Source organism: Nasonia vitripennis, chromosome 5 (assembly GCF_009193385.2).
Source record: "Nasonia vitripennis strain AsymCx chromosome 5, Nvit_psr_1.1, whole genome shotgun sequence".
NCBI classification, from domain to species: Eukaryota; Metazoa; Arthropoda; class Insecta; order Hymenoptera; family Pteromalidae; genus Nasonia; species Nasonia vitripennis.
Genome location: NC_045761.1, coordinates 2,810,853 through 2,837,772, shown reverse-complemented (window position 1 = coordinate 2,837,772; position 26,920 = coordinate 2,810,853). Strand labels below are relative to the sequence as shown.

At 47.4% G+C, this 26,920-nt stretch overlaps 1 protein-coding gene across 5 annotated transcripts; it reads left to right on the top strand.

Annotated features, from left to right (window-relative positions):
- Nucleotides 1–9: 9 nt before the first annotated feature.
- On the top strand, nucleotides 10–26,920 carry LOC100679617. 5 transcript variants are annotated; one of them, XM_032600326.1, is made up of 6 exons: nucleotides 10–459; nucleotides 17,434–17,642; nucleotides 18,767–19,015; nucleotides 20,673–20,889; nucleotides 21,675–21,809; nucleotides 21,882–26,920. In XM_032600326.1, exons 1-6 carry the CDS (start codon nucleotides 398–400, stop codon nucleotides 22,102–22,104), a joined length of 1,095 nt encoding a protein of 364 aa, XP_032456217.1. In that variant the 5' UTR covers nucleotides 10–397; the 3' UTR covers nucleotides 22,105–26,920. The 5 variants fall into 5 exon arrangements, with proteins under 5 accessions (XP_032456217.1, XP_031788297.1, XP_031788298.1 ...); XM_031932437.1 differs by having other exon boundaries at nucleotides 11–459; nucleotides 21,672–21,809; XM_008203712.3 differs by lacking the exon at nucleotides 10–459 and adding an exon at nucleotides 11,923–12,528.

Here is a 26,920-nt window from a genome sequence, read left to right as displayed (position 1 = left end):
GCACACATGCGCGAGAAAATTGGCCGACGCTCGTAAGGCTCGCGCGGGAAAGTCTCTGCTCGCTCTCTCCTCCTTCACCGCCGTGTGCAGCACCACCGTCATCGCGCGCCCCCCGTGTATACTCGTGTGCCTCCTACATACGATAGAGTGTGTGCGTGTGTGCGCGGGGTAGACGTAGAGAGGTAAGGAGAAAAAAGGACTACGCAGTAGTGTCGCTGTGTCGTTCGAGAGGCGATGAAGGGACGCTCATAGTCGTGCGCGTGGACGGATGCCGGTGAGAAGTATCATCGCGATGCAGCATCAGCGGCCGAGAGGAGGTTATCGCGGCATCGACCAGGAGGACTTTCGCTGGGAAGCTGGTCGGCGATGAGGCTGACACTCTGAGGACGAGGCGACGATGGGCAACGTCGAGGACGAGCGGGAGGAGGTGCGCAGGTGCCTCAAGTATCCCGGGAACATGTGAGTAGCATATAGCCTTTAACGACTGCTTTCGTGGGAGGAGTGCCAGCGGACATCTGCCCCCCCTTTGTTGCTTTTACCCGACGAATCGCACGAGATGCGGTACGAGGGATAGACAAAGTGTATAAAGTAGTATAGCATCGCTGCGTTGAATCATCGGCTCTGCCAAAAAACAGCGGAGAGCCATTAGAATACTCCTGCGGCACACGATCCATACTCCTGTGAGTGTGTGTGTGTGTATACGGGCTGTATATACAGCACACGGAGGAGCCTCGGTGTTTGCAGGTTGAATCTTTCATGTCGCGTGCCTGGGATGGATTATGGATTTTCTTGCGATCCTTGCCGCTCTTCGCGCCTTTTTATTCGCGGGTTATTCGAACGTTGAATTGTATACCGAAGGAGACGATTTTTCGAGCGGTAAATGGATAATGCTGTTTTGTCTGGAAAAAAAACAAAGAAACCGCGTGTACTCGGCATGTTAAATATCACGGCAGATCGATAGCCATTATACTCGGTACACTTCACTTGGGAGCAGTTATTGCAGGTTCTCCATTTCGAAAATCCGGCACGTGCGGCCTTATATATGCGCGCGCGGGTATTACTTGTACTCGAGCTCGCCGAAATTGGAAAAGAAAAAGATAAACACGTTGCGTTACACTCCGGAGTGAACGATCGATTTTTTCTTTGAAAATCAGCTTTCAACATTTCGATTGATACGATCCTCGCGAGAAGCTTGAAAGGCGACTAATGAATTGTTCGGTTTCTCGATAGCAGCATAATGCGCGTATTACAATGCACCTATACCTGGAAATGTTTTGTTCTCGAGGAAGAATATCGATGAGCCGAAGCGCGCAGTTAACATAGCCTGAGCGGCAGGCCAAACAAGGCAGTTTTAGAGTTGGTGGGATAATGTTTTTCGTCGAAAAAAAAAGCTCGTCTCGAAAGCGTCACCAACCGACCTCGTCCGCCGAAAGGGTTGACTGACCGGTCGCTAATAGAGCCGCAATGCACAAGCGAGAGTCGTATGACGTCGCGCACTTTCCTATACGTAGGTATGTTATACACATAAACGACACGTATACAACGATCTATTTTTACGAACGAGACGTCCACCTGTCCGACCTCGACGTGCGCCGCGTCCCTTCTCTCTTATCACGAGCTTTATTATCCGACACGTGCGTCTCTGTCTCTTGTTGGTCAGGTGCGTCGGTATAAGCGAGCAGAGACTTTGATAGAATCCATCGAAAAAATATTGCAGAGAGAAAAAGTTGTATCTTCTCACGGCATCTCTGAAACATACATTGCAGAGCCGATGACCGATCGCGACGGGGTTGACTGCACCCCTTCGAATGACCGACTCGGCGTAATGTCGCTCGCGTGATGACCCGCGGCTAAGTATACGAGCCACGGGGGACGACTGCAGCGATAACGGGAGGCGTCGCGCTGCTGCACTTTTCTCGAGCTGATCCCGAGCTTTGATAAAAAAGCACAGAGCGCGTCTCTTTATCGCGATCGACTCTAATGGAGGGGGGAGTGCGTTAGGAAAATTTTCGCGCGACTGTGTATTTTTCTCCTTGTTTCCCGGAGTAATTATAACAGTTTGCATAAGCGTAAGTATCGCCTGACAATTCAAATAAAAAGCTATTGCAACGCACTTTTATACGCCGCGGATTATTGGCTTTTAATCAGCCTCGGCACTTAATTATGCTGCGGCATTTCACCGATCGAGCAATCCTTTTTTACGTTCGAGCGGTGATATAATCTTTATTGTTTGTAGCGTAACGGCTGCCTAAGCGCATTTTAATCGAGCAATAAAAAGAACACTCGGCAAATTACGACGCACGCATACGAGTATATTCTTAAATTACCGAGGAATAACGATCGGCTGTACAAGATAATAGAGGTACAAGAACCGGAGGGACAATGATAAACGCGTAGAGGAAATAAAAGTTTCGAATAGCCTCAAAGAGCGTATAAATAACCGTCGTCTTCGAAGCAACGAGTTGAGTATAAAATCTTCTGTAAAAGGAAGACAGGATGAAAAATGCAGGAAAGCTTTTACCGCATCAATATTTCCTCTTTCTCTCTTTCCTGCGGTAACACCTGTAATCTCGTTCTCTCTTTCTTGGCCGAATGCGCAGCTGAAATATATCCCTCGTGTGTCGCATGTACGCGGAACTTTAATGCCGCGGAATATCCGAACGAAATTCGAATATGGGTATTACTTTGAATTCTGCGATTTCGAACCTATATACTATAGCAGTTGTAAAGCCTCGGGGTCTAATTTATCATCGCTGCTGAATTGATTAAATTTTCACGATTACTCTAAATTTCCAGCGATATCCTTTGGCTTCGTTTCAATTATCGATCGATCTTGCAATCCCGAATCGAACGCTCATTCCTCCCCCGAAAAACATCGCTCGCAGCCTTGGAAAGTCGAGTTAATTCCGCCAGAGCTTTGGAACCGAATACCGCGCGGCTCTTTTCCACACCGCTCGCTTAATTGCAACAATCGAGTTAATTAACGCGATGCGCGCGCGCGCGTCTATACTCTATCGATTTTGCGGTCTCTGGGCGTCTGCTAATGGGCGCTTTCGCCGGAGGAACTCGCTCCTTCGGGGGAGGGACCGACGTTCGATCTGCGCCTGCGAGATGTGCGTCCCTCTCTCTCTCTCTCTCTCTCGAGGAGAACTTAGATGCGGGGGTGATTGATATAGAAGTTATATATCGTGTGTATCTTAGCGCTGGTCGATACACTTACTTACTTATTGTTTTTCTCCCGAAGCTCGTGGGCGTCATTACTCGCGAGCCGATGATTATTATATCCCTGCGTTTCTCTAGCGGACAGTCGTGGGTCGAGTGAAACAGTTTAATTGATTCGAGAACAGTTTCGACTCGACGAGCCGTCCGCTATGTTTATCGACGGCGCTGCAGCGGCGCAGATATAGCAGTCACCACCCCGAGAGATATAAATCTAAAATTAAAGTATTTCCAAAGAGGACTTTGCCGTGGGGGGGGGGGGGGGGGCTATTGATTTGCAGTCAGAAACTGCGGTGTAAGTGTTCTCCAATTCGACAACGGGCAAACTTTCCGTCCAGCGAATTTCCCAAGTGCGCTTCCGGAAGCGAGTTACATTTCACCCTGAGGCTATAGCTGTTATTAATAGTTCGAGTCCTCCGCGCGCAAGGACTCGTCTGCAGTCGAACGTCCGAAAAATAAATTCGAGAAGCATCGCGACGGCTATTATGCATTATATGCCAGAACGGCGCTTTTGATGCCCCGTTGTAAACATTTTACATACGCTGCACCGTTACTGCCGAATCTCTGCGTCTCTTGCAATATTTACGGCCGCTTATCGCGCGAGGCTTTAAAACTGTTATATACGATGCCACGACGGAGCCAAGATTCGAACGCGAAAACTCTCGCGTATATCGTCCCGGTTTTAATAAAATTCAACAGGCCGTACATAAATCCAGTATTCTCCCTTCCCCTATCTAAAAAAAAAACAAATCTCACACCTGCGCCGCAGCTCCAAACCGTCGACCTTGACCCTCGAAAACACCACAGATAATAAATCGTTGCTGCTGCGGCTTCCTAAAAATAGCCCTCGGTAATCACTCGAACGCATCTCTGCGTCAAAATGCAGGCCGACTCCCAGCGCACGTGCTCGCGCATTTCGCAAGCTTTCGCCCGCTGCAATAATAACCGTACGCGCACCTACTTTTAAACGATGATCCGTCGCTGCGTTAGGTAACGAATCGCTAAGAGAGCCTCGTTGCACCGGCCGCAGCGTCGCAGTCCGTCGGCGGACGTCCTTCCGACGAGCGCGTCGCGAGTATGTCGCTGCTGAGCTCGTCGAGGCTCTTCGACCTGTTCAGTGGAAAGTCCGAGGAACGGAGCTTTCTCGACCTGGTGTTCACGGTGAACAAGCTCGTCTGGGCTCTGGGACTGATCAAATGGATCAACTTCGAGGTCTGGTGGTACTGCGGGGGTGGCAGCTTCGCCTGGAACATCTGCGCTTGAGAACCTCTGATGCGGTCGAGGATTAGCTGTGTAAGGCTTCGATTATTCGACGTGTACAGTTTGCTGGCCGACACGTCTTAACCCTGTTTACGAGAGAGAGAGAGTCGAGTTTTCTGGAGCTTCTCGATTTTTCGCACTTGAAGGCTGTCTCCGATTTGTATACGTGTGTACATAGCAAAAGTGTGATTTCGTCTCGGGAAAATTCCCAACGTTTTGTTTAGCGAAGCGCGAGATAAGCGGCGGAATTTTAAACGATCTCGGCGCAATTTTTGCGCAGGGCCGCGCTCGCGCTGATATCATCTCTCACTGAATCCGGCGAGTCGTGCTCGAGCGATAAGCCATTGAAATTCTCGTTTCGCGTTTAACAGCCACATTTGCGAACAATGAATATACACTCGCGCCCTTTTCAAGCGGCGAATTTCGTTTAAAAACAAAATTGCAATTTTAATGGCTCCATAAATTCAATAACGTCGGCTACTTCTCCTTTCCGCACCAACGTGTCCGAAACTCTCTTCGGCGTCGATGTAATTTAGTCATCGTTAAACGAGGCTTTTCGCGAAAACACGCTTTATACGTTATCTCGGTTATAAAACGCAGCTCGTGCGCTATTGAACAACGATTGAACAAAATACGCGAGGAGAGAAAGATAACGATCGCCTAATTTTAGATTTCCACTTCATAGAGAAGGTAGCCTATACAGTCGAGCTCTTTACGATCATGCAAATTTAGTTTTTAAAAATATAAGAGCGATTCAGCTTCTGGGTATTTAACTCGACGAAAATAGAAGTCGATTCATCCGTCGATTATAGTAATTCGAGCGAATAAGTAAATAAACATCGAATCGGAGTGCGCCCAACGGAGCGGAATTAATTGTGTCACTCAAAAGCGTACGGTAAATTTATGGTCAAGCCTCGTCGCGCGCGTTCTGCACAGCTGACGTCAGGAAACGTCACGAGGTAAACGGACTCTTAAAGCATATAAGCTTCTATATCCAAATACACGGACGTCACGGCGGACGTCACGAATACATTAACACACGTGACACGTATGTATCTATTTAGGCCTAAACGAGCTAGTTTTTTGAGTATTATATGGGTCATCATTGGCCACAATCCAACCGATCAAAAGGAGAAAAAGAGCGCCTATCAATCTCGCAGGGGTATTAGAATTTCGCAGCGTAACCGTTTACGGCAGTAAACCGAAATCCAATACACACTCGCGAAATGAGCCATTGTTACTTATTCGCGCGACTCGCTCTCTGACCCAGTATACGAAAACTCGCGAAGAAGCAAGAAAGCTTCCGGAAAACAAAGCGAAACAATTCTCTCTCTCTCTTTCGCGAAACGCGTGTGTACATCCTCTCTCATTTTCCTCTTTTTCTGTTCAAGTAACACACGTATAGCACACACTACAGAGAGGAGAGGATATTACGTATCGATCGACGCCAGCAGCGATGGAACAGCCGGAATTACGTAACGGCGCTGTAATAATGCGACCGATATTTCGCGCGAGGCGAAAAAACAAATACAATATACACGACGACGACTACGAGCGAGTGAGTCTCATGGGCGAATTATCCCGGACACGGAGTGAGTTCGATGGCCGTGCAGCATTTAGGTCAGCTGGAATGCTTCGAAAAGCTTTTACCCGCTGGCTATGAGGATTTGGCGCGAGAGCTTTTTTTCTTCTCCTTCGAGGAATTGGGCTAGTAGAGTTTGACTACTCGGAAGCTCTCTCTCTCTCCCTGTTTTTTCCTCTTGTTTGAGAATAGCCGCGCTGAGATGAGAAATGGTCCGGGAAAGAACGAGACTTGTAGTATGTTATAGTTTAGAGTTGCGTAGATGCGAGTGTCTGCTGTGTGACGTTATAGGGTATACATTCCAGGCAAACATTCTGCGTTCGTTCGACAAACGATCATAATCCACAATTAGATAAATACCGAGGCTGCAATATACTTTTTTATCGAATAGATAAACGAATTGTAAATCAAACTGAATAAATCATGCTTTTACCATCCAAGCTCGTCGTCTGTATTATTATATTCTTTCGCTTTGAGCTCGCACTTTAAGTCCTTCCCATACGCTACACAGTAACCGAATCACCGTAAAAGGCAGCTTTCACAGACGACTCGCGACAAAAAGACGCCGCGCAGTCCATCGCGATGAATCAACGGCCGCCGCCCACCGCTTCATCCCTCGATTTTTCTCCTCAAGATTCGTCATTCCGAGAATAAAGCTCGGATACATAGAGAGAGAGAGAGAGAGAGAGGGCCCGAGCTGCGGTTGATTGATCGTAAGTTCCGCTTTGAACTTGCGATTAGGCGCGGCTTATCCTGGAACTTTGCTGTCGCCGTGAGTCACTCCGCTCTCTCGACTTGAAATCGCGCCGGCTCCATTAACCCCCCCCCCCCCCCGCCTCTCCCGCCCTTTGAAGTAAAAGAGAGAAAGAAGCTCGATCGTTATACATGTCATTTGGAGATTGACGCGGAAGGCGCAAGGCCGGCGTATGTCAACGAGCGCGCTCTTTTCGCCCCATTGTCTTTCGCACATTAGGCCTTTGTGCGTGCTTTCGGCCCGCGAACAATGGGCTATTGCGATGTACCGCGTATATAATGCGTGGCTTGCTTCGCGTCATGTAGGAGGCTCGTATTTATGTATGATCATCGGAGATTTCAAAGGCAATTTTTAAATTCGCGTCCTCTATATAGCTACTTTTAATTAGTTCAAGCTCGCTTCGCGCGGTATCCAAGAACGTTTCGTGCGTTATATTCGTCCGCTGCATCGGTTGACAGCGTCGCGCACGCGAAACGATATACAAACCGACTTAATATTCAAGAGTCTATAGCGTATTCGTACACACAAATAGAGAAACGGAGAACTCTTCGGCGTACTGTATAGCGATTATACAAATATAATATCCCTGCGAATCGTCGATGAAGCTCAAGTAAAACTTTAATACAAGCATCTCGCAAATTCAATATACGGTGCGTATAACACTCCGACCCGATATATATATATATATACACACACGTTTAAAAAAGAAAACAAATAAAAACGAGCCCCGGCAACAACGATCAAACTATCACACGTGACGCGCTCGCGAGACACACGTTTATTCGAGCGCCTAAAATACACGAGATATAGAGAATTTCGGGTCATGCTTTTTGTGTATAAGCCCAAGCGCGACGTCTCCGGCGGTTCTCGCGTGACCAAGCGCCGTAGATACGCCAGTAGTGCTATCTATCTATCTATCTATCCGCTAGATATACACGCGTCCGTCTCTGAATTCGAATGCGCTGCAGCGGTTCAAGGACAATGCAGAGAGACAGACACTAGAGCTTGCGGGATTACACTCGAGCTTCTTCTGTGTGCGCATACGGGTGTGTGGTCGTTCGAGGCGGCGCAGCAAGCTTTCCTCTTTTTTCCACTATTTCGGGATTTCGGGAGGGAGAGAACTTGGCCTTGGGATTCTCGTGCGTTTCGATGCTGCTCTCTTTGGGGCTGAATTTCTACGGTTGCCAAGACGCTGTGTCGCGAGGTGCGTTTTTAATTCGTTTGCGAATAAACGAATGTATATTGATGCGCGGAATCGTTCGCCTGAGAGCTGAAATAGACACGAAGCTCGCGCACGCGCGCGCGAGTTAATATGCTAATCCCGGTGTTACGTAAAAGCACGTACGCGAGGCACATATTCAATGCACAAATGCGACCCCCGCGAATTATTGCCCGACGCGCGTGCCTCATCGTATACAGTCGCGACTAAAAATAGAGAGACGTACGCGATCTCACACGAGTATAACAGCTCAACGAGCTTTGCGGAGTAGCTGTAGAATAGTATTGTAATTGCTCTCCCAGAAATCGTCGGATAATAATAATACTGATTTTGTCGAAGCATTCACTTTCCATCGAGCCGTTACGAAATAACAGAGCTCTTGCTCGCTCTGAGCGCGTAGACAGTGACGAGTGTGTATAACAGCGCGGCACAACGAGGAAATTGTCGGCGGCGAATAGGAGAGAACGGTGTCTGGGTCAACGTCGCTCCGCGGGAAAATCGATGCGCCGTCGCGCTGCAGGTGCCCTCGTCGCCGCGTTGTACGTCACCTGCCCCACCGGAAGCTGCGCTGCAGATGAACGGGGAACAGTGGATGGATGGATGGATGGGGGGGGGGGGGCGAAAGGATTGCATTTTTCAGGGGGACACGACGACGCGCGCGCAAGCTCTCTGGGGAGCTGATGCTGCGCGGCGTGACGCACTTGAGCGAGCTTTAATTTCAATGGAGATGATTTTTCTACGGTGGTCTCTATCGTATGCGCAAACATAAATGCACGAGTTAGCAAATCGATCACTCGCGCGAATTCGCGAACACAAAGGGAAATTTATATTTGGCCGCTCGGCCGAGCGGCTAATTTGCGTGAAATCGTCGCTCGAGCTTTGTCAGCGTAAGAGGCAATGCGATATTGGCCAAAGTTTGAAGGGTATATGTGGAAACTCGACCGAATTTCGAATCGTCAGCTGATTTGCAAAGAGCGTAAATAGAGAAGATCAACGCACCGGATCATTAAGACGTATATAAGATGTGCACGACATACATGCGCCGGTTCTATATATACACGCATTCTCGAGAGCGGAGTCGCGCGACCGATTCTATTTTCGAGCTTCTCTCGCGCGGGGAGAGTCGAGCCGAGTGTATCGTGTGTGGCGTCTAGAGCCTAAAAGCCGCGGATGACTCTCGGAGAGCTGTTAGTCGCCCTCATTCAGAGAAACGAGGAATTTTTTATTTATACACGCGCAAACGCGCGAAGGGGGAGATGGCATTTCGATTGAAAAAATCGCGACCGCAAGATTTTATATCCTGCCTCGAGCTTTCTCGTGGTGCACTTTCGTTTCGAAAGTAATATTTTATATAAATATGTTGACGCGTTATATAGCTCGCGGTTATTCAACTCCCATATGTGCAGACATAGCTCGTTTGGCTGACAGAAATGAAAATTTTATACAATTCTAAGAGGAAAGAAAACAATCACTCGGGCTCAATCGTTACGCTCCTCGGCATGGCCCCAAAGCTAAAACAATCCCGCGACGAATAAACGACGCCGTCCGCCTGTGTATTTTCGACCACGACCTACGCGACGCCTCATCTCTGATTCTCCTGGACTGATGTTTAAACTATGCATACATGCTCTTCGATAATAATACGTTATCCGATGAAAATCCGGCCGAGCGCAGTGGCGTGAATCAAAGGCTATCGTAGGGTGATCGGATAAGATGAATGATAACAAGCGACTGATTGAGTAGCTCAGCCGAAATTCGCCGGAATCGCTAAATGACGGAAATAGCAGAAATATCAATTTTTCGTCGTAAAATCGCGTCGTAACGCCTGAAACGCATGGCGGAGCGCTATATATATATATATATACACTATAACCGCACGTGTCTCGTGTGTGCGGGTGGAGAAAAATAAATCGAAGTGTAGCCCTCTATAGCCGTGCATTATTCAAACCTGTACAACGACTGGAAAATCGTGTTCGACGTGTCCGAAAATACACATCGCGTCGAGACACGTGCGCGAATGTGTATTACAGCTATAAATAATCTCTTGTAACGAGTGCGTTTCATGAGTTCTAATACTCCCCCCCCGAACCAGAGCGTCGCGCACACGCGAGGCACTACTATATGAGTCACGTGTGTGTGACTCGTCGGCTTTGACACTACTCCGCTGTAATTAGTTTCCATAACGAGATTTCTATCTCGCCCTCCCGAGACAGCAATCAATGCGCTTGCTTTTCATTACCGCGTAATTACCGTCTCTCTCTCTCTCTCTCTCTCCCTCTCTCTCTCTCTATCGTCGCGCGATTTGCCTTCGGGAGAGAGAAAGCGGCGACGCGACGAGATGAAAGTGCCTCGTTACCCAGTGGATTTCGCGCTTTTATTTCGTCGTATCGGGATGAAAATGCTTCTATTCGCCCGTGTCATAGTAGTCGCTCTGATGAAATTAAAACGCTGGGAGAAATTAATCCTAGAGTCGCGTAGTAGTATAGGTGAAAGTTAATTTCATTGAAACAATCCTGCGTATGCTCTTTTTTTTTTTCTCTCTCTCTCTCTCTCTCTCTCTTTCTCGCTTGTGAAAGTCGCCCCACGCATCAGCAGCGTTTACTTACTCGGATTAAAAGAGACGAATAACATAATAACGCGGGCGAATTTACTCGGCGTGTCTGTGTGTGCGTAGCCCTGACACACAATGTACGAAGGCGTGGCGCGCGTCTCTGGGACAGCACTTTAGCGCGTCAGTTTCTAAAACGTGTGTACGGAAAGCCGGAGCATCGGAGTTATCGCAGAAGAGCGAGCGCGCAATTGTATGTGTGTATATAGCTCTCCATCTCGTTGAGCTTCAATTCGAACCAGGGTCGCGATCGGGGATGTGCTGCTCGAGCTTTTTTGTGCACACGTAATCCGGTGCTACTTACGAGTGGTATAGATACAGGGCTATCGATCGGGAAATCGTGCTCACAGTGTTATATGCTAAAAATAAGCTCCATATAGGAATCGTCGTTAAGTAGAGGAGGCTATAGACGTCGCAAACAGATATCCGCGTACGACCTGACCTCCAACCGTTTCCAAAAGCCTCATCAACCAACTGAAAGCTCCTTTTTAACCGTGTCGACGCGACGCCCGGAGCAGCGAGAGAAACCGAAAGCGTCCGCTCGTCCTTTCATCCGAGAGAGATTGGCTCCATAATAAATTCAGAGCTCTCGGTCGGACTTAACATTTTGGCACATTGAAGAATTTTCACTTGGATTATTTCAGCCGTCGGCCCGTCGGTTTATAAATATAGAGTAGAGACCGGAATATAAAGGATCCTGCACGTGTCGAGGAGAGAGAAAGAGAGAAAGATTGTTTGCTCGAGCGTTTTCTTACTCGCCCGAGATTTCATCCCCCCCCCCCCACCCCACCCCGACGCTGCATCCGTAAGCGAAAGCTTCGATGAGCCCGCGACTATATTTGGAATATACTTGTACGAGGGTAGATGTTTCGCGCAAAGGGACGTGTGCGCGCGCAGAGACCAGTTAAAAGCAGCAATAATGCAGAGCTTTCGAATTTCACCAGATCGGAAATTTCGTTGCACATAACGACCTAATTAAGCTCTCGTTATATCGCGCAGCAAAGAAAGTTTTTCCCGCAGAGAAAGGGAGCGACGTCCCTCATGGCATAACCCCCGCAGTACGTACTACTGGTATAGGAGACACAGCGTACATACACACTCTCCTACGTCAGCCACGTCATCGCGGTCCTCCACCTCTGGGCGGCGGCGCCGCTGCTGCCGCCTGGCTTCGACCGCTCGCAACTCCGCTCTCCGTCTCTCTCTCTCTCTCTCTCTCTCTCTCTCTCTCTCTCTCTCTCTCTCTCTCGCTCTCGGTACACCAGCGCGAGCATCAGGAACGTCGGGCACTGCGCTCTCGGCAGTCGACCGCCGGAGTTGGAGGAGCGCGGCTCGCTCGCTCGCTCTTCTATAGCTATATAGCCTTCTCTCTCGCTCTGTATCTCTCCCACGCCAGAGCAGCAGCAGCAGCCGATCGTTACTCGCGTCCGCCGCCATCCTATCTTCGAGGAAGACAGCGAGAGAGAGAGAGAGAGGAAGCTGCTGCTTCGAGAGCAGCGAGAAAGGAAGAGACTCTGCGTGCGCGAGTGTGGACTAGCCGTGCGGACTCCCCGGGGGAGGTCATTGCTCCGGCGTCGTCTATAGGAGCTGCTGCCGCTGCGACGTTGTTATACAGCGCAGTATACACAGGCATCGGGGGCAAGAGGGACGACAGTGCGGCCGCGATCACTGCCCGCTCCGATGAAGTTCCGGGCGATCAGCTGACTAGCCGAGCTCCTAGCCGGCCGACCTCGTCGCGTCCAGTGTCTCGAAGACGAGGAGGAGGCTGCTGTCATCGGGAGACGACGTCCTCCGAGGCTCAGGGGCAGCATCGCCACCATCATGACCTACGGCACGTCATTTCACAACGGCGACAAGTCCCGGCTCGCCGCCGAGGACGGATATCCTAGGTAGGCTTCATTCGCATTCTCGCGGCGTAAGTAAACACGAGTGAGGATTTTTCCGCGATTTCATGAAAAATGTACGCGTCAGAGAGACAGACGTGACCCGAAAACACTCGCTGCGAGTGTATCTCATTAGAGCTCCGCGAAGGGCAGGATAATAAGACTCGTGCGTCTCTTTTGTCTCTTTTGTTCCGGAATTACGATTGAAATGCTCGAATCGACCGACTGATATTTTTTTTCAAGTGAGACAAACTCTTACTCCGTTGTACACAGCAATTATGCTCCGCCGACAGCTCGAGAGAGAGAGAGATGGAGAGAAGCTTTTCGAGAGAAAGAGCAGCCGGATAGTCGACTCTCTAGTAAATTAAGAGCGGAGAAGTCTCATTATAAAGAAATTACCTATTCCCGTCTCTCAATGGGGCCATTCATTATAAACACCAGAGTGAGAGAGAGCATCGGGATGAAAATCCAGCGGAAGTCATCAGAGAGATCGTCGCTTTGTGTCTGCGTGTACACCACACTGTATACTACTTTCTCGAGGACAATGCGCGAAATTGTATTCAAAGAAAAGCCGACGTTTTTTTTAGCGAGAAATTAAGCGGTGATTCAGTGAGAAAAAAGAACCGAACAAATCTTCAGTGCGAAGAATTGCGACGTTTTTTTTTCTCTATAAGCGTGAACGAGAAATTTCACGCCAGCTGTGGAAATCCGTGTTTGTTTTCACTGAAAACTCGAACTTCGTATACATATCTGGGACGGAGATCCAGCCGTTTAGGAGTGAAAACGCAGATCCACTCGATTTTCACTCCCGTGTACAGATGAAAAATACATAGGTGCAGCAGCGAACGAGGGGCGCCGGCAAGGTCGTCTTCCCCGCACGGCAAATTGCTACGACCTTATTATCCCTTTGCGACGTCGAGAACCGCTCGGCTAGTGCACACCAGCATCAGCGCGTTGCACCTCTGATGCTGATGCCGAGGGGAGTCTGGATTGCCCTACATACAGCATCAGCTCTCACTCGACAATTCCCCGTCGTTTACGGGCAATTGCCGGCGTTCGTTCGACAGGAGAGCTTCTCTCTTTTTTTTTTACTCCGGAATTTTCGAGACGCGCGTCGCACGCGTCTTATATACGTATAGCACTCGTCGGTGTAATTAACGGGGCCGCAGTAATTGACGGAATTTCGACATCGGCTCTGCGTCGTACGCGGGGACTCGGAAGAATTCATGCAAACTAGGGAGAGAGAGAGAGAGAGAGAGAGTCTCGTAAGACGACACTCGCTCGCGCGGCCTTGAACTTGCGAGGAAATCTTCTTATATAATATATCGACTCTCTCGGCTTTGAAAAATGAACGAGCACTGCGGTCTGCAGCGCTTTTGGAAACTCGATATTCACTCGAGCGACGATATACACCTCCGAGAGCTTCGCGTGTAAATCAAACTCGATCGATTCGAACGCGAGGAGACAAGTTTATACCGAAACGCACGAAAGGGAGACCCGATGCGGGGACAATGGAATATTTTTCCTCGCGCGACACATTACGCAGAGAGAGAGAGAGAGAGAGAGAGAGAGGGCGCTTATCCGAGGCATCCGCTCGAATTACTGGCGCAGCGCACGGACATATTCGCTCTCTGCGGCTATTTTGCTATACGTGTATGAGTGCGGTGGAATTTCAGCTATATGTACGGCCGTCGACGGGTATTTCGGTTGATAATGGAATAATTCGCCGCTTTTCGAAAAATAAAAACGAATTCTTTCCGCGGCGCACACATCGCTCGAAAAAATGTATATTCGACGAGGGACTGCGCTCGCTCGTGTGTATGCCGGCTTCTTGCGTGTCTGCAGCCGTAGTAGGAAAGTACACGAGTTTCGCGAAATCATCGAGAGAGAGAGAGAGAGAGAGAAAGATATACTCACGTGTGCATCAGCGTCGCGTGTGTCATTATATTTTCTTCAGAAATCGCATACAAAGGCGCCGTAGAAACCGAGCACGGCTATACATATATCGCGTCGGATTAATTACCGAGCGGAGGTGCTATATACTGCTGCACGTGCAAGGAAACGTCACGCCGTTTCCCGCTGCGGAGAAAATGACGCGTGATTTTTCCCGAAAGAGAATGTTTATTTCGAGCCGGAGCACAATCAATCGTCCCACTGAAGAGAGGAGGACGTCCAATACACTTTACCGATATCACAATAACAGTTCAAAGTTCCTCTCCGCCGACACAAAGAGATCGCCGTCAAGTCGCTCGGAAATATATACGCCTGGCGCGACTCTACACGTATACAACACACACGCGCGAGTCTACTCTCCCGATGATTCGCGGTCGTTGACTCACCATGTATCCCCCGAGAGACACGTCGGTTCGAGAGCCTTACTCCCGAAAAGAGGATCAGGCGTTTGTCAGACTTTTTGCGAGAGATTTATTATGAAGCTCTAACGGTAGACGTGATTGGCTCGAGGTTTGTTTCGTTTTCGAAGCGTTTTCTGTCTCTGTGTAATATATACGCACGCGGCGGTTTTTTGTCCAAACGTTGTACCGGTTACGGGACTGAATTTCAAACCGCGCGTCAAGTGAAAGTTGTAGAATGACAATCGAGTCGCTGGCTACACGCGCCTATTCGCCGAGTGTCCATCGATAAAAAGAGTTTAACGGACCCGAATTATACATACTATCTGGACTTTACGACTCCGTCGTATGCTGTACACACGCTGACAAGCCGATCAATCTTTATCGCGAGAGAGCCGTGCGTGTTTACTCGAGATTTAATAACTCAATTTTTGCGATTCCCGCCCGTAAAACTGCGCGCGCTGGCGTATTACGAAACATTCAATTTTCCCGACTTTAACGTCGTTTCCCGATGAAAAACAGCCTCTACATGCTAAATTTTACGGCTATGTTATATTGCATAAGTAGATAACTTCCCGGTCGGCCAGACTCGCATAGAGAGATAGTCAATTTTCCAACGTCTTACGTCGTCTATCTCTGCCGACAACAAACGTAACGTCGAACCTATATACATTCAAGGTAGTTCGCCGGCTCGTAAAAAAAAATCAGAGCCTGCTAATCCGGCTGCTGTGTTCCATTATTTTCGTAATTAAGCGTCGTTCCGCTATTGCGTGCACCGCGGAAAAAAAATTGCGACGACTTTAGCTTGTAAAAAATTCCGTAGTGTATTGCGAGGAGTCTGGCTATACATCGCAGTCAAGGCTGTGCGGAGAGGAGAAAGGCGCGGTTATCCCGTTAAAAGAGAAGAGAAGAGCGTTGAACCACGGATATGCACGTCGACGCGCGAAATTCGATTGATCGCAATTTTTTTCGGACCTGAATCCGTTTCTGCTTGCGGTATTTAGAAGCGTTTCGCGAAGCTACAAAGCCAAGGCAGAGGGAAGTGTGTGTATGTGTGTACGATAATTAGCCTCGGCTTTTTGTTTTTCGAGAAGTCAGCTCTTCCCAGCGCAGCTGACTTTCATATGTTAATCGCTCTCGCGGCATAACTGTATACAATTTAGCGCAATTATACGCTAAGCACGTTTTTATTCCCGGCTCGAGAGCTGTCTTCTTCTGCCCGACAAAACTGGCTTTATAAGTGTGTAACAGGTTCTCTCTTTATTACTCGCGCGAATAGCAGGTGAATTCGTAGAGTTACGTAGCTCCTATGTGAAAAATTATAATTATTACGCTCTGATATCGTCATCTTGAAATTCGGCTGCAGTGTATCAGCGAGAGCTGCTCCCGATTACGGAACAGCTGACGGCTTTGTGTTCGTCGCTCTGAGCTCTCGCGTCTGGCTTTATCGCCCCGATATATAGCATCACAGCTTATTTACGCGACGATAACGCACACGAGCTGAGTTTAAAGGTCGTTTCCTCTCGAGCTCTCCGATGCAAAGAGGTCGTTTATCTCTCGGATGGAATAAAAAGGCTTACCCTCGTAAAAACGTTTCCCTGATGCAATAAGCTCTCAAGAGAGCATCAAGCGTCCATATGTTTGATTGGATGTTGTGCAGAACACAATGCAATGTGTCGTGACTCACAAATCCCCTTTATTGTCAATCGAAGTAATCGTCCGCGTGTACACACAATCATTTTCCCGAGTCTTTGTATGCGACTAATTTACACATCCGCTGCACAGACGTTCCGCAAAAAGAGAATATCGGACAAAATGCGCCGACGACGAAAATATCATCAGAGACAGAGAGTGTGTCAACGTTTTCGGTAAACAATTTTTTTTCCACTCGTTCGTTATCGGGAAAGCCGACGCGGCGCCTCGACGAGATCTTCCACTTATCAGACTTTTATTATTAGGACGTGTGTGTGTGTGTGTGTGTGTGTGTGTGTACACGCGCTGATTTACGAGTTGATCGCACATAAATTTCTCGCGTACACCCACGCGATTTTCCAAAATCGAGTCGTCTGGCGCCGCTGCAACTCACATGAGCACAATATCGTTGCATAAGTCTCCGTTGCAAAATCCATCGCCTCTGTGTGTACAACAGATAGTGTGAGCCATTGTCATTCCGGAGTAGCATTTGAATACTGCGCTTTTAATTCCAAAAAAGCCCGCGTCTTGCGCACGCGGTAAACATAATAATTATTATCATACAACGAAGCGTTTGGTTATTTATCGCGTTGCTTGTAATTAAATTTAGGCGCTGAAATCGCGTGTGTGGACACCGAGCGCATGACGAATTAATTAGCGCCCCGCGAGTCGCGATCCACTTTGGCTTTAATCGCATCGGAAAGCTGTACAGCCGCAGCCAATTAGTCGGCTTTTTCGCGCGTGGCGCAAGAGCAATTAACTTTGGGACACAAAGGCTCGCGGGCGCCAATTTGCATCGGGAATTTTCCGACGAGAAAAATAAAACAAACTAATCCACAACATGTCTCCCTCTCTCTTGTAATTGCAGGCCTTGCAACGCATCGCCGGAGGAGGGCATCAGCAACGGCGGCAGTGGACTCGGCGCAAAATTAAAATGTCCGGCATCGATATCCCGCCTGAGAGTCGAGAAGATCGAGGGTGGCCTGATGGTGGCTGGAGTCGTAGTGGCCGCCAACTGTCAGATTGCCCTGCCGGCCTTCGGCTTCCTCTTCGTCCTCGTCGGTGCCGTTCTTACCGGTATGTATATACCATCGCATATCGCGTGTAATATAACAATACCACGGCGACGGGTGTAGATCCTGCAGTGGATTGAGTTACCGCTATAAACCCTACAGGATTCATCTTTTCGGTTGGCGAACGCCGATTTATTGCTTATTTTACGAAAGAGAAAAAAACAATATTATATGCCGCACGATAACAGGGGGAAGGAAAACACCGCGCGAAGGTCGTGTTTTTATGCACGGTAAAGTTGTAATTTTAAATCGAGAACAGTAAGATTACGCAGAGTCGCCGCGTTATTTTTATCGATTCCGTGTAATAACGGATTCTATATAAACGACGACTCTTTACAGTCTAATAATTCGAATCGAGATAGCCTATCCACTTGATGCAACCGTTGCATAAGTACAGCCGCGTGTGTATACATTATGTGCGCATATCCGTCGCAACGTGACCGCGAGTTCAAACGGCTTGTAACGCCGCATCGGACGCGTAACGAGACTTCCGATAGATATATGTATAGAGTCGCGAACAATGGCTGCGCGCGAAGAAGAAGCCGCGTAAGCGTCTGCAAACGACCCCAGTCGACGATGTTATGTCGGCTGCGCGTTCGAAACCTTATAGCTATCGAGGGCGCTATAGCCGTGCGGTGTTAGCGACGCTGTCACCGGTGCGATGACTTATTTCTTTTACTTGTGCATCTCGATTTACAACATTTACTCGCTGATTGTATGTCTGCTTCAATTTTATATACCCTCCGCTTTCGAGTCGAAAAGTACCAAGGATCAGCTCTTCAAACTTTCCGTTTTGGCAAATTCAATTCCCCAACCCAGAACCGAAGCTCTCGGGAACTACGGCGCAATTACGAGTCTCCGAAACAAGAAAGCTCTCGAGGATCCCTCGTACACATCGGCCGGCGAAAAAGAAAACTGGGTCAAGAGTGTCTTTGTCCCCGTAGCTTTTCGCCCTTTTTCTCATCGGTACACGCGAAACGTAGCTATAGACTCTTGTACGAGGGCTTTTCGAGTACGCGGGCGCGCGGAATTCCACCGGCATGCGATGCTATTTCGCCCGGTCGCCTTGGCTAGAAAACTCGATGCATAATAATATCCGAATAACCGATGAATTTTCCAATGTTTCAGCCGCGTCTTACCGAGGCCCAGGAGAGGACGAGGACAAGGACTCGTACGCAGCTCGCATCGCCTTCACGGGCAATTCTCGGATCCTCGGGCCCATCTGCATCGTCGTGGGCGTCCTTATGCTGACCCTCGGCGCACTGCTCTGTTCGCTGACGAGACGCGCCAGGAGGCGAGAGCGACGCGTCGGCTTCCACTGTCCTCTCCACGGGGACTTCTATCCCCTCAGTCCGGCACAAGGTGCCAAGCTCATAGGTGAGTCTCGCCGAGAGCACAAGGAGCCGGACTGTTCGACTCTGTAACTAATAAGCCATTTACGCAGCCGAATTTTCCGTCACGCTCATACGTACGGCTTTCCCGTTATACACTCGCGCCTTGCGTAAGTAGATAACTTCCGAGCTCGTTCAGACGCGGCGGGATCGCGGCGTCTACATCCATACCGCGGAGTCATTAAAATTCTCGATCCGAATCGTGTACGCACCGGTAACTCGCTCCGCAAAGAGAGAGAGAGAGACGTACAACGAAACCCGCCGCGCAGTTCCGCCTTCTCTCAGCTGCTGCTGCTGCTGCTGCACAAAGTGCTGTAACACGCGTAGGAAAGGAACGCGCACGAGCTTGGATTTCCGCGTCTGCTATACACTCGCAGCTTCCTATAACGTTTGCTCGCAGAAAAGTCGAAATTCAAAGCCCCGAGTGAGAGAGAGAGAGAGAGAGAGAGAGAGAGAGAGAGAGAGAGAGAGAGAGAGAGAGAGCGGCACACTAATGAGGTCAGAGCGACGAGAGCTGGGAGCTCTCGTTAAATCATAACGCGATCGATTTTTCGCAAAACTTTCTCGAATCGCTGCCGCTGCAATTCGCGGAAAATTCGCGCTGTTTTTTTCTCCTCTTTCGCTCGCCGCGAGGTATCGAGTGCAATCGATGCTGCAGCGAGCGGCGAGTAAGTATCGTGTCACGGTTGTTTTCGCGCGACGGCGGCGGCATCGACCGCGGCCCATTGAAAAACCGCTGCATTATTGAATGTACACATTGTGTAGTCCACTATACGCTGCGCCCACACACGCCTGCGTGAACGGATACAGCCTCGATTGTGATGTCGTACGTAGGTTTTCTCGTTCGAGCGAGCTCCCCTCGTCTCGACGTTTCCCGAGATAACGCGTCGGTCCGTATAATAACGCTGTGTATAAATAAACTCGATTGTTGTACGCGCGGGGATAAGCGCGAGAAATTGGTCGGTGCGCGTTTACGAAAACGCCTCGGTCTTCGATCCTCGCCTACGCAATACCCACGAAAAAACTAATCGGGAGTGAGAGAGAACGAGCTTCGTCGGTGCTGCAACGATCGGGAGAGTATAGCTCGCGTGGAAATTTAGAACGAGGCTAGGCCGGAGAGTGAGCGCAAGCGGCTTCTTAACGAACGCGCGATAAACGGATTGCGATGACCGAATTCAGGCTAATGCGAGAATATCGAGTTATGCACATCTTACAGTGTCTGCGTACGTGTATAACAAGTTGGTCCGGTCGTCGGCCCTTGCGGCGTGTCCCTCATTACCATAAATAAATCCTGCGCAGCTTGGCTGCCGCCGCCAATTTTCCACGCGGAATGACCCTATTTCTAATTGGAATGTTGTATTATTATACGATGGAGATCCACTTTCCTCCGAGGCAGATAACACCGCGACTCGGCTCGAGACGACGAGTGTGTAATTGCGATCTTATCGTCGACGCGTCGTGAATCAATTTTTGCGGGAAACTTATACTTGATCAGCCATTCGAAAGCCAACGCCGACGATAAAATGCAAAAGGAAAGTTTGAGCGCGTCTGGCGAAAAGTTCCGTTACTACTTGCGCGTGTACCTCTTTCCTTGACATATACTCGTCGAATAATTTATTTACAAGAATCTTTGATTTTCACAGGTAAGAACGTGAACGGCTGGACGAAGATCCCGTGCTTCCGTAGCCGAACGACCTCGACGCAGGCAGTCAACGGCGCCAACGTCAAGTTCGGCTCGCGCATAGGCCCACCCCAGTGCCCGCACTCGGTCCTCAGCAGTACGCGCAGTTCCGTCAGCAGCTCACCCCTGAGCCCATGCCCGACGCCGATGCCCTTCCTCGTCACCTCCGGCTCCATGAGGTGAGAGGGCGTCTTTTTGACGATAAAATTAGGAAAATTTCATTGAACGTCGATCGCGAAGCTGCTCTTTACACGGAGTACACAAGTTGTACATCCTTCGGCGAACCGAAACGACCCTCGCCGGCCTGTCTATCGTCGTTGAAAACATCGCGAGCCGTAAATAGCCTCGCGCGGCTGAATTAATAATATTTGAGGAGACTATAAATGTAGAATGCGAGCAGTGGCGCTGTGTCGCTGGCCGAATGTATATGCAAACGCTATTATGATCGATCGGCTCGAGAGTCCGAGTCTTCTTTGCGAGGCTTACTCAGCTGGATTTTAATTGAGAGCTTGTTGCTTTGCTCCACCAGACTCGAGAAAACGCAAAATAACGAAGGTAGAGCTCACTGCATTAATTCGCTCGTCGGTACACGCAGCTCGAGCGCGCAATAACTCGTGAGCGAGTCTACAGACAAGAAAGGATCGTCGGCTCGCACACGTACGTCACGCATCCGGCGCGCAATCGCTATGCATCGCGCGAAACTTCCTCGCCGTACCTTCTTTGCTCCTCCATTACTATATACGCCTTCGACCTCGCGTGCGATCGAGCCTCGCCGTTATTTCTCTCGGCGTATACTCGAGAAGCCTACACACACCGGGTCATTTGAATACATAGAGCGCGTTTTCCGGGTTCGTCGTGTGCGCAAAGGCTCGGAATTGGATTCTCACCGCGGAAGCGTGTAGCGATGATTTTTAACCGAAATTCAACGGGACGAGAACTGATGGGGGTCGTTTGCTTTCAGCAGCGGAATGGTGCAAATAAGCGCCGGCGCTAATCTATCGCCCGACCAGACCTTCGGATCCATAAGATCGCTCTCGGTCACGAGGGAAGTCGCGAGCTTTCCGCTCTCGCGGACGCCTACCCCACCGCCTCAGCACAGGTGAGATCGATACTTGATTGGTACGTATTGTATACAGGGGAAACGAAAACTTACGGTAACTCTATCCTACAGGCCGAGTCTCCAGCCGGTAAACAGCAACGACGAGCAGAACCCCTCGGCGGTGGTGTCAATCGCTTCGGACAGTCCGAAGCGCGAAGCACTGCAGCCTGTGATCCCAGCCATCGCCAGCAGCAGTCCCCGACCGGAGATTCGCGTACTGGCGCCGTCCCACCGGGACGACGCGGCTCCCCGCAAGTCTGTCAGTATCGTACTGCCGGACGAGCCGGTCGGATGACGAGTAAACGCACCGCATCAGGGACACCTGCTGCTTCGCTGCGGTGACGAGAGCGTACGCGCTTGAAGTGACTCCTCGACTGTGTGCCGCGCGGTGCGGCTCATCTTTAGCTCTCTGGCTTCCACCTCGCGGCGGTGGTAAATTTTCTTTTCCCGAGAATACCGTCCGGTAGAACTGAACTGTAGAAACGTTGGCTTTTGTTTCCGGGGTGTCCTGCTGTGCAAGATCGAGACTCAAGGTGGAAGTGCAGAGAACTGAAAATGCAGGTATCATGCACGCACACGCGCGCGTGCGGGGACTCGATATCCATGTCAAATCAAAAGTTCGAGAGCCTAATCTGTACGGGAACTTTCTTCTTCGGATATTCTTTGCATTGTAGTCGTGAGACCTTCGTTCTCTCGCGAGAGACAGCTGCGCAGAGTTGTTAACCTTTTGCATTGGTTATTCCGTTCGTACTTGTTCAGTATGATGATACCGAGGCGGCCTCTGGCGAGGGAACGAAACGCGCCAAGGGACTTTTTTTAAACCGAATTTACGCAGGGAGATGCGCGCGCGCTAGTGCTCGAGGAACACGACAATCGTAGTGACGCTCAACGTATACGCCAAGTGCTGCGCGCGAAGAGTCCATATGGATGTATGTGTGGCGCGGCGCGGCGACACGACTAAATGGGCCTTTAAACGAACTTTTATTAATTCTTAAGAATCCTAGTCTTGTATATATAAATATATGAAACAAAAAATAGGGGCGTTCTCGCACCGTGATCGGCGTGCGAGGACGGTGTCACGCAGAGAGCGACGGGGAAGAAATTCTGTATCCTTCTTAGTTATTCCGTTGTTGTTCACGAATTCACGTTGACTAGGCGTAGTTGTTTTGATGAAATTAGATGATCTTAGGCGAATTCCACTTACTATGGTTTGTAAAATAGTACAGAATTTCTGCCGTGTCGCGACGTTGAAACAAGAGCGAAACGAACGAGACTACACGACGAATCTCTCGTCGACTTTACGCGTCATCCCTTATTTTTACCATGTAAGTCGGACAATACGTTGTATTAATTCTAATCTAACTATGTATAATTACGTTCTCATAGTCGATCCCGAGTAAAAATCTCATTTTCACAGCAGCTTTCGATAATTTTTAGAAGCTTTTCGAGACACGTCGAATGGGATGTAGGAAAGAGCACATTGTGCGTGCACGGAGAACCCGCGTGTGTTTCTGATATTCTACAGACGTGAATGTCGCGTCGCGCGACCTTTATAGAGGAGCGATGAGGAAAAAAATGCCGACGCGTAAGTTTACTCTCTCGAAGCTCGCCAACATCCAAATGCGGATTTTCGCGCGACTACTGGTGTGCCAAAACGCTGTTATACTCGATGTGCGGCGCGAAATCACGTTGCAGACGCGTTCGCGCGATCAATTCTCTCGAGCTGGCGGGGATATGCCATTACGTATAGATTGGCCGAGATTTTGATTCTCCTTGTTTTTAAAAATTCGAGATATAAACACTATCCCTGTTTCTCGGCGTAAAATGCGAGTGATCGGTGGCGGCTGGAAAAAATTAAACGATTGCCAAATGAGTAGAGACTTACAATTGAACGTAAACTTACTCGACGTCGGATAATCGAAATTTAAGTAGGTAATTGAAAATTTTAGGCAAATATGTATAATTATTAATTATTAGTAACTGTATAATTGGCATGTATCAATCGTACAGTCAAGTTTTAAATGTAACTGTACAGAGATGGAAAACGATCAATTAGTCCATGGTTTAAGATTTATCGGTATCTTATGAAGATTCAAAAGGTTTACTTGTTTTGCTTAATTCGTAAAGACTAAGTAGAATGAACAGTTAGGAATTGACAGACCTTTTTCAAGATTTCTTTCTTAAATCTTATAGCTACAAAGTTCACTATTTTTCAAAAAATAAAATACTCGCAAAGCTTTCGTCTAATTTCGAAGCATCGATCTTAGATCTAGAGGCAGAGATATTTAAAGTAACATGTCCGATTTCATGCAACTTCAAAGAATACTAATACACAATTAAAAATCTGTCAACATATACACACGACGTTTAAACTATTCATTTCACAATACACGAGTGTGCGCCACAGCGCGAATGAGAGATAACGTCCAATTCAATAAATTAGACATACAGAACTGCCCGAGCATAGATTTTGTTTCTTTTATATTAGAAGAATGAAGTACGAAAATAGAGGACCCAAAATTTTAATATAAACGTTAACGAGAAAAAGCGACAAAAAAAGTACAAGATTTTTCGCGATACAGCACATTCCTGTAGGTTCTCAGCGTCTGAGTCTCACTGCAAAACATACACCACGTAATTATTCTAGTAATTTATCGCGTAATTTATCTAGTAAGTTCCCGAAGGCCTCGATCTACAAAGCCGAGAGCGAAATCTCTGTGCGAGCCGTCGACTGTTGCTCCCGAGTTGGAAAAAAAGGCTGCCGGTAAAGGCTTTACGAAACCATTGTACTGAGAAAGATCGCACAATTTATATATACGAATGAACCGGTCGGAGAGAGCAGATCAATGTTTCTTTGTGCATCTCTGCGGGAGCGTCCAAATTACAAATGTCAATCTCAACTATCAAGCAACTTTTTGACGAGCGTTCAATGTAGCCTAATGTCTACACACGCGGAAACAATCAATCATTTACATAAACCATGCCTTGCTTCGTTGACTGCAAATGCACGCTTTTACCGAGCAGCACCAGGGATCGAGAGAACAGTCGATTGGCCGCGTACCGATTATCATGTACGCCCTCGGCGTGAAACGGCCTTCGAGGGCCACCCTAAAGTTTTCTTTGCGAAAATGTGATAGTAAGATTAACAAAAAGAAAAGAAGAAGAACCTCGGTTAGCTCGGAACTCGTTTTTTAAAACAAAAATTAAGATTAATGAATATGTGAACATGTACACATCTATCGATGACCACGCGTTTGCGCGTTCACGTAATGGCCGGCGCGTGCATTATTATATCTTCTAACGATTATGAATTTAAATATATAGCTGTGTTATCGATCGCCCACGAATATTATAAAGGAGACGAAAAACGTGTAAGCGCGCAATCCAAGCATCGAAAAAAACGACCGACCTTTTCTTTTCTTTTTTTTTTTATGCTGCTGACTTGTATGAGTTTTACAGGCCTTTTGGACGACGCGTCGTCCTTCTGATAACGACCGAGTGAATAATCCGAAAAATAACATTAAAATTGCTTCTATATCACGTACTTTTCGAAACTATAGGACGGATCGTCGGTTGTACAAGTGCTCGTACAGAACGATCAACAGAACAAAAAAAATGTCGAGATTTGCTACACTGAAAAATTTTTTAAAAACAATCGATCGATGTTGTGCTACTTTTTTAAAAAGTCAGTCGTACGTAATTAAATAATTAATTGTGTATACACGATAAGAATTTAAAGGATAAAGATTACAAAACAATTTAAACAGTCTAGCTCGTAAGAATACTGTTAAAGCGAAAATAATTGCTGCTTCCGTATACGGGGAAGATTTTTCAGTGTGCATATAACTTCGTAGGAGATACCTTGCAAACGTTCACACATTATTATTATTATTATTATCATTATTATCATCATTATTATTACACGATAATCTTGTAATTTATTATTTTTACAACAGCGAAAAAGATAAATAAAAATAGTTTGTGATATTAGTAATAAATATATAATATTAGTTTGAGATTTTGTCCATCAGTGATAATATAAATGAAATGAAAACATCTGTTTTTGTATATCTACGTTACAATTATATTCAGAGGAAAATGTTTTAAAAATTATATATCAAGGCGATGCATGATAATGCATTTTATAATATTACGATGTTATGGATATTCCAATGTAGCGTATTATTATTCGCAGAATATACATCACGCGCATATACATTTATGAATATCTAAAAAGTGAAGGCTTTTATCTCTATATAGTTTGCGAACCGAATATACGAAGAGCTAATCATTTTTAAAACATTTTTTCCACCGCCGTTCATTTAATGGACTCTTATATACATTTAAGCGCATATATCGTCTCTATTCAAAGCTTTAACTATTTTCTTTTACTTATTGCGTTTAATAAAGCAATATCTTTTTACTTTGTTGGTGCATACATATATTATACTCATATATACATACCGTTTATCATTTATTCCTTTACTCCTTATGCGCTTTTGAAAAGCCGACGTATCGCTCGGCTTTTACGATGAATTTTTTACCTACGTATAATGAATATATCTATATCAAAGCTCATCATCTCTCATTATTAGCCATAAAACATGCAAGATTATGAATAAATAATTAAATGAAAGAAAACCCGCTTCGATTATAACGTATGTATATTCGAACCTAACACTATATACGAAATTTCCAATTGCGATAAACATTGAGCATTATACAAAGCTAACGTATTCAATCATAAGCTAATAAGATAAAAGAAAAAATACACACGTGGTAAATGGACAAAAGATGTAGAATTCCGTTGATTTGAATCTTCGTTCTCTGGTATATTGTGTATTAAAGTGAAAAACAATCGTTGCGCTTGTATTCAGAAATCGAACTCAAACTGGTATGTATCATTTTGCTTATTGCCGAAAGATTAAGTTGAAAGAAAAATCTGAGAAAAATTTGGTTTATCAAAACAAAAAAAAATAGACTCGACGTTGTGCGACGACAAAACAGTATTCGTTACACCTAAAAGGATCTAACGCTATTGACAATTCGTACTATATTTATACCAACCTGTATATTTTGTCCATAGAATAATAAAACTTTAATAAAACTGA